At 43.8% G+C, this 12,490-nt stretch overlaps 1 protein-coding gene across 2 annotated transcripts; it reads left to right on the forward strand.

The window, feature by feature from the left end:
• The first annotated feature begins 262 nt into the window (after positions 1 to 262).
• On the forward strand, positions 263 to 10,098 carry znf365 (zinc finger protein 365). 2 transcript variants are annotated; one of them, XM_042226494.1, is made up of 6 exons: positions 263 to 788; positions 1,598 to 2,259; positions 2,342 to 2,651; positions 3,120 to 3,291; positions 3,518 to 3,564; positions 4,779 to 10,098. In XM_042226494.1, exons 2-6 carry the CDS (start codon positions 1,608 to 1,610, stop codon positions 5,002 to 5,004), a joined length of 1,407 nt encoding a protein of 468 aa, XP_042082428.1. In that variant the 5' UTR covers positions 263 to 788; positions 1,598 to 1,607; the 3' UTR covers positions 5,005 to 10,098. The 2 variants fall into 2 exon arrangements, with proteins under 2 accessions (XP_042082428.1, XP_005937094.1); XM_005937032.3 differs by having other exon boundaries at positions 500 to 788; positions 3,515 to 3,564.
• Positions 10,099 to 12,490: the final 2,392 nt, after the last annotated feature.

The following is a 12,490-nucleotide window of genomic DNA, read 5'->3' on the forward strand; positions in this document are numbered from 1 at the left end:
AAATGGTACAAATAAAACATAACAAAAAGTAAAAATAAGTAACATTTTAAATAAGACAGATTCAATGCTTTTTCTTTTTGGTCATTCTTACACATGTATTCACATGAAACGAACATTTGCACCCAAGTCCAGCGAGACCTGAAAACCAAAAAGAGTGAAGACACAAAAGCAACAGAACAGAAAACACATTTACAGTCTTATTCAGTATACATAAGAAAATCTTTTATTATTATTATTATTATGATTATTATAAACAAGAAAATGTTCAGGCAGAGAGTGAACATTTCAGAGGCTCCAGAGCAGTGCCAGAGTTCAACAGTCTTACAACTTGCTGGAAAAAGTTCCTCAGTTGTTCATGCACCGATTACTGCACTAGTTTTCACAGTCAGTCTCATCGTTGGTGGTGATGCATCGCCATCCCAGCTTTCAGGTTTTTCCTGAGCAGTCATATGACAGCAGTAAAAGTAAAAAAAGAGGAAAAATTCTAATAAATACGTTTAAAACGAAAAAAAAAAAAGAAAGAATAAAAACCTTGAATATAAATAAATGAACAAAACCAACAGTTTCGCCGGCACCCTGGACGGAAGTGACGCATTTGATCTTATTTTGAAACGTTTTCCCGGATGTGGCTGGTCAGCGGCGCTGCTAGCTTGCTGTCTGGTCCTATGTGTCCTGAATGAATGACATCATGCAGGCTGCTGTTTGCGTCGGGCTGCGAGCGGACTCCTTCAGACAGTAACGGGTCATCTGGGAGTGTCATCTGAAGGCAGCCGTTAAAGCTGCGCGCGGTAAGAGAGTTTAAATCCTTCCGCCGTGATTCAGCGATTGTTTCGGTCTCTGCTAACCCGCTTGGCTAGGCTAGGCTAGCAGCTGCAGCCAGGTAAAGCTAACGGTGCAGCTTTGTGATAACGACAGGTACCTGTTGTTCAGACTCGGGATCAAACGGACTCTGAGGGGGAACCGAGGGGGAAGTCCTCTCCGTTTGTGCTCAGCCGGTCCGAGCTCACTTAAAATCACATATTTTCGGTCTATATTAACTATAAACACAATAATCCTCCAAGGTAACAGAAACTTAACATTAGCCCAGGTGTACATGACTATGTATATGTGTTTAAAACCCCCAAAACAAAACAAATAAGCTGTGTAAAATGAGGCTTTCATCGCCCATAATAATCTTTTTTGTCTTTTTATTGTAAAAAGAAATGCAATGTACATTTAAATAAATTAAATAAATGTATTGAAACGAGGATGTGATGTTGCACTGTGTCTTTGTGGATCTACAGAAACCATATGATAGACTGTCAAGTATGTGAAGGTGGTGCAGGATATGTATGAGGTGGGGTGTGTGAAGGGCTGACAGGTGGGTTTACATCAGGGGTCTGATCTGAGCCCCTTGTTGTCTGCAGTGGTGATGGACAGATGAGGTCAGGCAGGGTTATCTCTAGACATCCTAAAGGTTACCAAGTTTGTGTCTGCTGTAAAGTTGGACATTCTAACCTGGGAGTCTATGGAGTGGGTGTTTGAGCTAATGCAGCTTTTGTAGTCAGTAAATTAGGGTCTTCAGTCTTTCAGCACTAATCCCCTCCGTACTTCTCAGGTGTAAGGTGATGCAGCAGAAGTTGTGTTCCCGAGGTTCTGGATCCTTCCTTTTAGAGAGGAACGGCCAGGCCTGCGGCGCGATTGTGGACACTGTCACTCCCTGTGACCTCCCCTTCCGCTGTCCCCGCTGTGGCGAGCAAGAGCGTTTCCACAGTTTGGCTTCCCTCCGCGCTCACCTCGAGTACCGCCACTCGTATCGCTCACCAGACATGGTCACTGAAGGGTTCAGCATTACCGGGAAGCTCCCCGACCCGCTGACGGCAGCTATCCCGTGGCACGACATGAGCCTCCCGACGCGTAGGGGGCAGCAAAGTACAGGGAGGCCACCTCATGTCCGCTCTCTCAGCGACAGCAGAGACAGCGGATACCTCCACTCATATGGGTCTGCGAGGAGGCGCACCCAGAGCGTTGGGGTAGGGACGCAGGCGGAGGAGGAGGAGGACGAGGAAATCGATGTGGGGACAGAAGACGAAGATGTGGAAGAAGACGAGGAGGATGAGGACGATGAGGGTGAAGAGAGAAGTGGAAGCAGAAATGAGGAGGATTTGAAAACTTCCTCAAAAAAGTCAGACCATCACCACATCAACCACCATCACATACTGTTCCCCCCACTTGGCCCTCCACCGGACCCAGATCTGGACCTGGATCTGGATCTGACTGGTGGGTTTCTGGAGCAGAGTGTTGCAGTATCAGAATACATCTGTTTTTTGCAGTAACGTCTCGTCTTGTTTGCACCTACCAGAGCACAACTCCTACTCCGGTTTGGAGACGGCAGCAGCCTCGGCTGCAGTGCGGCAGCGGCTGGCCAGCATTCTGAGGGCGGCCGATAGCACCATGCAGCGCCGGCTGGCCAGGGTGAGCACCGAGCTGGCTCATACCGACACGGAGCTCCTGTGTGAGCGTGCTCACTCACAGCATCTGGCCCAGGAGAGGCAGGAAGTTGCAGACAAGGAGAGGTCGCTTAGCCGACAGGTGGATGTGGCTGTGATGGTTATTGCCGCGTTGAGGGAGCAGCTCAATGCCTCAGAGAATGAGCTGGAGCGACGAGAGAGGTGAGGCGGGCAGGATCTCACTGATGTGGTCTGGAGCAGCGGTCCCCAACCCCCGGGCCACGGACCGGAGTCGTTTTGTACTGGGCCGCGAGAGTTGAGGTTCGGGGGTGAAATTTATGTTTTCAGGGATTTATTTTTTTGTTTGTTAAGAATAAATCTTCCTTTTTTTGGTACCAGTACTGGTTTTATTTTGTTGTATTTATGCGCGACACCTTAAACGCCGGTCCGTTAAAATATTGTCGACCATAAAACGGTCCATGGTGCAAAAAAGGTTGGGGACCGCTGGTCTGGAGGATGTGCCAGGTGGATGGTGCTGGACTCCAGGGTTGCTCCTTGTCTCTGATCCTGCTTATCAGATTCATGGACAGGATCTGAAGGTGCAGCCTGTTATTTCCCTTTTGCCTCTCTTGCATAGCTGGGGGTGAATGGTATATTTAAGTTATGAATTGGGTGATTTTTGCTTTGCAGGGAAGTGTTAACCATCCAGAAGTTTCTGGAGGCAGCGGTTCGCCAGGAGACGTGCGGCAAAGTTCGAATCCAGCATTTCATCGAGAATCTGCTGAGACGTATCGCTCTGGCCGAGAGGCTGGTGGAGTATTACCAGGTCAACGGTAGTCCGCCACAGTGCAACCACTACAAGGTACTGTCTTTGGTTGTTTTTATTCATTCATTTATTTATTCTAGTTGTTTTGTAAGTCTTTGTGTTTCTTTATGTCATTTTATGTTTGTTTTTTTTCAGCTGCTTTTAAATAACTTTTACACTGACAGACTGAATTAATCCTGACTTTTCCAGTTATGATGTTTTACTGTGGTGGGTTATTGCTCTGATGAAGGCCTGATTCTTGTGATTTTTATCACCTCAGCAGCACCAGCAGAAAACTGATAACGGCCCTCACAGAATAACTAAGAGCAGGTGAGTCCATCGTTACTTTAAATAAACAGTATTAGCGAATTTTCAGACTGAAATCAAGGAGAAATATTAAAGTGTTAACTGGACACAAACAGGTTGAACCTTATACTTATATTATTAAATACTGCTAAGAAATGTAGGATTTAAAATCGTATTAAACTCTGGCCGCCCTTCTCTGAGCCTGGTTCTACTGGAGGTTTCTTCCTGTTAAAAAAAAGAGTTTTTCCTTCCCACTGTCACCAAGTGTTTTCTCATACAGGTTTGTCTGATTGTTGTGGTTTTCTCTGTATAATTACATCATAAAGTGCCCTCAGGTGACTGTTGTTGTGAATTTGTGCTATATAAATAAAGTAGATTTGAATTCATATGTGTTCCTCTGAAAGTGCAGCATTACAGCAGCTGTTTCCTTTTCCTCTTGGCTTTTTATTGCAAATCATTTGAATTTGAGCTGAGAGGGAGGAAAGTCGTCAATAACCGATGGGGTGTAGGTGTAAAAAGGTTTGTTGCTCAGCAGGAACTGGCCTCTAACAGAGCAGGTAATCTGCTGCTGTTGGTCTAAATCAAAGTCAAAATCATCCAGGAGCTTTCTCGTGTCATCTGTCGGGTTTCTCTGTGGTGTTCTCATGTTTAATTCATGGCTCCACATGGGATGCTTTGTGCTTTCGCTCAGTGACTGCAGAGGGATTACCACACTCTCTCTGTGTGCGCTCAGGTCAGATGCTGTTCATCTTCAAAGGTTCTTGTTGAACTTTGTTCGTCGTGTGAGACCAGCTGTTCGGTCCAGCGTGTCCGTAAAAACCGACTAATGTTGCACAGCAGGTTCTGTCTGTTTTTGCAGTTGGATGGAAGTTTGTCATTTTTGAAAGTTTTCATGTCTTACCTGATCGGGTTACTCTTGTGTCTTCGATGTAAAGTTGCTGAACATAAAAGGATGTTTGGTGCATTTTTCTTTCTTGTTTCGTGTCAAACTCATAAGGATTTGTTGAGCTTAAAGAGATCATCAGTGATGCAGGTGAAAAGGCAGCATTTGAGGTGCTGATGGTCTCCAGGCTGGACACCAACCAGGGACAGTTCTGGTTTATCATCAGTGTGACTGGCTACCCGCTCATACTGTGTAAAATTGTAATTGAGGCGTGAATGTTTCCATCATATGAAGTTAAAATGACAGCTTCCTTCTCTTGTTTGTTTATTCGTTCATGTCTGAGTTTCGTCTCCAGGTCAGCAGGAGGTCAGCTGTCCTCGTCTGGTCTCGCTGACAGCAGAACTCAGTCCTCGTCCCAGTTCGGCGGACGTCCTCCGTTCTCCAAACCAGGCGGAGACCGAGATCGGGAGCGGGAACACCGGGAGCGCCTAGCTCAGTCATCCCGGCTGTTCTGCCGGCCTGAACACAGAGACGACATCTGGAACCATCAGCGGCGCCGGTCCACTGGGTACGAGGACTAGACCAGCAGAGAAAGACCAGAGGGAGGGGTGTCAGGGGGCAAGACTTTATCACACGGTGACTTCATTCCAGTACGTTAACCTATGGAAAAGTAGCTCCCATCAACATCAGACTTCTTTTACACCACTTCTCATCTTAAAGCTGGATTTGTTAGTCTGACTCCCAGGAGTCCAAAAGTTAAGTATTCAAATACTAAACAGTAATAAATTTGGCATGAATATTTTTGTCATTGCAAATTTAGGCCAAATTTTCTAAAATGATTTTAAAAAGGATTTTTTGTATCTGGCAGATTATTTAAAAATATTTAATTATTTATACTTTAGTGCTTCTCCTCCTGAAAACTCCATAAATGACCTGTGGTCTCTAATAATAATGGAGGGGAAACTATATATAAAAGATGGACGTAGCTTCCAGGTCTGAGAAGTGGTGCCAGTGTGGAAGTGCCTTAAACCTGCATTCTTTCTAATGGCCAGCAGGGGGCGGAGTCTGATGACAAGAAGAAGGCTATGCCACCATTAAAGGTTCTGCTTACTTGGTTTTTGACCCAGTGCATCCAGCTTTTACATAAAATCTATTGGATAAAATAATTCTGAAGATGATAACAGATTATCATGGCTGCTTCCTCCGAACAGGGTTTACAACATAAAGCAATAACAAATATGACTCCATGAGCTCTTTGCATCAGACACATTCCACTTTTAATTCATTGCTGTAATTTTGGTACTTTTCCATAGATTATTAAACTGGAGTGGAAGTGTAAACTGTTACACTTGGTTCTTTTTCCTTTGGATGTATGACTGGGTAAACCTTCGATATTGAAACATAGAACTGAATTCTGTCTGTTAAGTATAATGGTTCATTTTATCTTCAGGTACAAAGGTGTGCTTTCTATTCGTCTGTTGATTTATGATTTAATGCCCGTCTGATCACAGAATTTGAATTTGACGCCTGATGACACGTCCTCTCCTCTGGTCAGACCTTCACATCCTGGCCTGGTTCGCTCAAAAACTCCTGATCAGTCAAGTTATCGTGTCTCTGCCTGTGCTTTCTAAGCCAAATCATCACCCGGGACCATCTCGATAGTTTAAGATTTGTTTAGTCTGTTATTGTTCAGTCACATCTTAACAACCCGTCACGAGTGAAACTTTGGCTTTCTGCTGAAGGAGGAGGTACAAGGAGCTAAATTCTTACTATTCCAAGAGAAATCCTGGGTCCTTGCCTTTGCATGGTGCACCCAACTCTACTGTCTATCCTTTCTAGCATTGACTGTTTTGGGCTGTGCCCAACTGGTTCCATGTTTCAAGGCTGCTTCAAAGGTCTGGTTTAAATCCTTTTCCGCTCATAGTCTGGGCTATTCCTCTCCAAGGGAGGATCCTGGTATGTAAAGGGTTTGCATAGCCACAGTCCTTTTTCTTTGCTTGATGGAACCAAATTCGGTGCCATTGTAGTCGTGGCTATTTCAGGTGATACCCAACTCCAGCTCTTTTGGGCTCCACCCATCACCATTACCCCTGGTTTGGCTTTGATAGCTTCTGGGCAACGTTTATCACTTCTAGTTGTCAGTTTTTATTGAGGTTACTCAGAAAAGAAAACCAAACACACCCGGGACCTGTTCGCCTTGGAAAACTCTAGCAGGGTTTTTTTCTCAAACAGTGATGTTCCCAGGATCACAGAGGCACACAGCCCTCTTCACCAGCATAATGAGGTGATTCTTCAGTGAACGTATCTGGGAAAATGTATATCTGAGAATCCCATTCCCGAGTATAGTGATAATAAGACTGAGGGTGATGTGGTTGATTGCAGTAAGCTGTTGATGACCACCAGTTTAGTTTGTACGAAGAGGAATCGGCTGAGGTGGTTTGAGCCATTAGGATGCTCCTGTAACACAGGACCCACACACACGACTGGGTTGTGCTTGAACTGTCCTTTATTGCGCATACAACGTCTTTCTTTCTGCGGTTTTCGGCACCAGCCTCGGACACGCTCTGAGTGAAGTTGATTTTCAGTAACGCCTCCTTGTCAGCACTGATTTGGTTTTTAAAGCACAGGCACAAGTTCGATGATGCCAGACCCGGGTCAGATCTGTTCAGCATGTAGCTGAGAGGAGTTTCCTTCGAAGATCGATCTGCTTTTGATGCATAGCGAGGAAAGATGACAACAGGTGATAAGTAAACATGGAGGAAACCGCTTCCTTCTACACTACTCAAATAAGGACGAAATGTTGCAGAAATGGGCGATGATGTTTTAGCGGTGGGTTTGATGTGGTGCTGACACGCTGCCGCCACCATCTCGACTCCACCCCACTGGACTTTGGGTGTGGACACTTGTTGGAGTAAAATGATCTGTAGCTGCTCGGTTGCATGTCTCTTATCATAACACCGAGGGCAGGGCAAAATGCGGGACCTCGATATCGTGTCCTGAGTCATCACTGCGACGTCTGTAGATGATGTCACATGTCCTAGACGATGACGCCCATTGCTAAGATGTTTTAACTTCACTTCTAAGGAGCTGTCATGCTATCCATCGGTGAGAAACTCACCGACCTGCTGCCAAAGCAGGATTTCATCAGTGGTGTGGCGAACTTAGAGAAACCAAAACAGCACAACTTTTTGGACGGTTTGTCCCATTTCAGACAATCTGAACTGAAAAAAGACCCGAAGGCTTGTTGGCGTAGCCGACGCCCTTTAGTGGAGACGGTTGAAAATAGTCCCCAACAAGTGCAGATGCTTTTGGAGAGGCTTGCTTTTTTGAATATAGCTGTCCAGGTACATGAAGGAGCGCTTTGGCCCAGGTCTGGAGGACGCCACACACTTAACGAATGTATGAGTTAATTTATAGCTCACAGTGAAGCGACGCCGTGCTTCAAGTCCCGACGTTTCGGGCTTTAGCTTGCGCTCCTTCACGTCTAAACGGGTGGAGATTCTCCAATCACACACGAATGACGTCGCGTCAGCGCTTTCATCCAAAGTGACTTAACAGTGCCGTGAATGCGTACAGTCCATTTGCAGTATTCTTAACGACTCACCACGGCTTGTTTAACAGAATCATTCCTCGATCCGTTTACATTTCTGCACTCATCTAATGTTAGAATGTAAATGTAAAAAAGGCAGTGTTTGGTGTAAACTGTATCTTTGCTGTCGTCGGTTTAGGTTTTGTTGATGGTGTTGATATTTTATATACAGAGCTGTTACATGTCATCAAGTGGAGGTGGTGGTCCTACAGTACTATAACTTGACAGGACTTTTGTATGACTTGCAAATACAAATCATTTTATGTCTAACAGGGTGCAGGTTCTGGAAACATTTCAGTATTTCCTAAATTATGTCATGCAAATTCGTCTTGGAAATATGTAATTATGGAAGCATATTACCCTGCTGCTGCTGAGGCGCTACAGCATGAAATCTGTATTATCTATTATTCTCTCTTTCTTTCCAGTTAGTCGGTGTGAATTTGACTTTCGATTGACCTTGTCAGATCTTTGAGAATTGAGCTTCCAGGCACCCTTTTTGAATTTCAGATTTACTAGAATATATTTAAAGCCAATTATATGTTTGTGTTTTCATTGGAATCAAACTGAGATGTGAGACGTTTGGTAGTAATGTAGAGTATATCTTTGATATTAATGTCCTGTGGTCAAAAATTGGATTCGTGTCCCTGAAACGGTATTCTTGAATTTCGCCGCTTGGAGAAACCTGATGCTGATAGGTTTGGATAAACCGACCACTGAGCACTGCTGTTGTTGACATAAAAACCCCGTCTTTTGATGGGCATTAAGCTTAGAATCGGGGAGTGATCCAAACCATCCAGCACCACACTAATGACTAACCTCATGCTGTGGACGGATCTTCTCAGATGTCCTCTCGGCTGAAGTTGCCTCATTTTTTTAGCATCTTTTTCCTGCCGTAAGTTGCCATCTGTCTCTGGCCATCGGAGACCCTCATCATGAACAGTTCAACGTCATCCTCTGTCTGCCATCTGGTAATGTGTTCATATCCTGGTAGAAGCTTGCTGCATGGTGTCTGGCAGGTCTCTGGATATGAAACATAACGGTATTCTTGGGAGACATTACGGCTTTGTAGCTCATGATTTGCTGCTGTACGGTCATGTGACAGTCAATAAGTGGTTTTTCACTCCCGTTGGTAAACATTCAGTGGCTCTGTGCACGTGTGGTTCCTCCACCTACAAGTTGCTGAATTTCATGAGGTTTCTCGAGGTTTCTGGCGACTTCCTCTTCCTGTGTGGATGCCAGTTTACTCTGCCGGTCAGGGATGACTAACTAGCTTTAAGTTTGGGGTTTTTTTATTCAGACAACAGCAGATCTCTTGGAAGTGTGCAGGCGTTGGGTTCGACTCTGAACTGCTTCCTGTTTTGTATTTGGAAAATGGAAGAAGATGCATGAAGCAGCCCTACTACTACTACCACTACTACTACTACATATGTAGCTATTGTGTTACTGTGAAAGCATGCTTCATATGTAGCAAAAACATCCTATAAAATACTGTTATCTTGTACTACCATGTGTACTTTTGTAGCAGAGCGAGGTCTATTTTAATGGTATTTGAAGGAGAGTTGCACTAAACCATCCAAGAGAGCTTCACTTGGCACTGTTGGATGTCTTTCGATGGGAAGAGGGATGTATAACGGACAATCAGCAGGGTTCGTGCACAGGTTTGAAAGAGTTTTGCAATGTTTGGGGTGATCGATGTGCAAGAGGCGGTTCAAGTGTGCAAGAAAAGAAAAGTATTGTACCTGATGTATTGTTTGTTTGAATATGACTCTCTGCCTTTCTTGCAGTAAGGTGGTAGAGGTGACGTTAGCTTTTCTGTTTGCGTAAAACTGTTCTAGCAGCAGCGTTCTGTTTGATATTCTTGATTTCTCAACTTTTGTCCGTAGGGATTTCATTTGCAGAAGTAATCTCTAGGTTTGTGCCTTCACTCAAGAACTCTTTACTCTGTAAAAAAACAAACTTTTAAAAAAAAAAAACACTGTGCAAAAATGCAATACTGTGAAGATCTGGAACACTTTATGTTGAATCCCGTCGGTCGGTATGTGTGATAGCCATCGAAGATTAAAGAACAAATATGACGCCAAGACGAGATCTGCTGTTTTATCTGTTTTTCTTTTATCAAAGATCATTCAACAGAAGTCTTAAAAAGGGGGTCAGTTTCATGCTTCATGTTCATGCTGTCCAAGTTTAATGAGTGATTAATGACATAATGAAGTTATTGCTACATTAGAAGTGATAATGATGAATCAGCCCCTCGATACGAGGAGACAACATTTCTAGAACATTTAAAAAAGCAGCGAGGGGTGCATTACCAACCGCTGGCTGTTTGTGGTACGCCTGCAGGTTTATGACCTCCCACTGTGCAAGTTCTTCCTCACCAAACAAGCCTGTATGAGCCTCGCTTTGTCACGGCCATGCTGTCGCAGAGATGTTGGAAGCATTAAATTGTCAAAGTTTATTGCAAAACTAACCCATTAATATTAAGACGACTCGTGTCATGAAGCTCCTGAAACACAGATTTTGTGCTGATGTTGAAGCCGGAGGAGTTCTGCAGGTGTGGAGTTACTGAGTCAGCCAGGGTTGGTCACTTTTACGCACCTCAGCAATCTGTGACCTCACTCTGTAACTCTAGTCTGACACTTACTGGTTGAGCTGCTGTACTTCAGCTTTCCATGGTGCACCTGTGGCAATGGGACTGGGAACGCCTGCATTCAAAGATTATGAGGTGTGACCTAATAACAGTGTACCTGCGAAAAGAAGAGGTGAGTGCAAAGCTAGCATGGCCTACAGATCCCCAACATCCAGATGCACACATTCAGAATAAATTTCAAGCAAGCCTGAAAACGGTGGGAAAAGATGAAAACAAGCAGATTTGTGTGTTTTTGAATGTAACGTTTCCAACATGAAAGTCTTCTGACTGTTGGAAAACTTCTCCCAAGTCTCTGTTCGAGTTAACCAAAGTAACCGACCTGTAGTTATCCAACTGTGTTATGGTAGTACTCGTATGTGGCCACTTGGTGTCACTCTTCTCACATAAATACAGGTGTGGCACCTTCGCTACTTCTTTGGTTGCTATTCTTGCATTTCCCAGAATGCCTTCTGTGAATGTTCAGGATGACGGGAGACGTTTCTAAAGCTCTGTCACGCCCGCTCATCGTTGCGTTACAGGTTATGTCCTGTAAACACCATAAATCATTACAAACTGCTTAGAAACAGGCGACTCATACGTGCAGCAGAGTCACAGAAATGAAACGAGAGAGTGGCGTAAAGTCTGTAAACAGGTTTAATGTCTTTACGGTGTTTTGTTAGGAATAAGTCAAGATTCCTTCATTAAAAACAAGCCCGGGGGTTCTGAACTTATGGCCCGAGGGCCAGAATTGGACCGCTAAGAGTCCAGCCCGGCCCACTGCGTGGCTCTGGAAGGGAGGGCACAGATTTTAAAATAAGTGGTAGCAAAATACTTTCAATATTTTCATTAAAGCTTTTAGGTAATGGATAAAAATTTAAATGATTGTAAAAAGTTCCTTCTTTTTTACTCTCTGAAAAAAAGTGTTTTTCATAGAAAAGAAAAGACTTTTTCCTTTGCTTTATTATTTAAGGAGAATCTGGGAATTTGAACCATTTTTCAGGAATTTTGCACATTTATTTTTTAACATTTAATCCAGAAACATCAGGCTGACAGATTTCATCCATTTACTGCAACAGTATTTCTTTATCATATCGAAGAACTGAGATGTATTGTTGGGATTTCACTTTTTTTTTCTTCTATCACGATATCTGAGACAGAAAAGTGGAGTTTAAGGTCAAATTGGGCTGAATGGGCCTCATCCGTGGTTTAGACATTTCAGTTTGTCAGTGTGGGACTCGTAAAAGCCACCAAATATAATATTTCTAATGCTAAGAATAAAATGATCTCTTCCCACAACCTATGAGTCAACATTAAGTTTTATTCATCTCTGTATCATCGATGTCTTTAACGTTATTATGAACAGATTTATGGATCAGTGTAAATGAAGATCTGTTAGAGGGAGCTTCTTCCATATGATGGTGCTGACATGATGACTCCAGGAAATGTTTTTAACTTCAAAGAAATCCTTTTAAAAAAGATGAAACAGTAGAAGAAAAATCTGTTTATGAATTTCTGCAGGTATGAAGTGATAAAGTCTAACTTTTCATATTCAGACAGATTTTTGTTGTTCCTGTGATCGTGTGATGTGTGTTCATACACCAGTGTGTGAACAGGGCATGGTGGGAACTTGCACAGTGGTCGGGATGGAAGAAACCAGCGGTTAGCCACAGCTCATTCCAACCCCCCTGGACTCTGGGGGGCTCGTCTGTCCGCCTCTCTGTCTGTGAGGACATATGAACATGATTAAGATGACATCTCTGTTTCTTTTCTCATCTTTCTGATGATTGTTTCTCAAGTCCAAGATGTCCAAAGAAGCCGGAGGCAGAGCACAGAAATACTCTGTGAGGCTAAA

Source organism: Haplochromis burtoni, unplaced genomic scaffold (genome assembly GCF_018398535.1).
Source record: "Haplochromis burtoni strain Fernald_Lab_line unplaced genomic scaffold, NCSU_Asbu1 Contig_214, whole genome shotgun sequence".
Taxonomy (NCBI): domain Eukaryota; kingdom Metazoa; phylum Chordata; class Actinopteri; order Cichliformes; family Cichlidae; genus Haplochromis; species Haplochromis burtoni.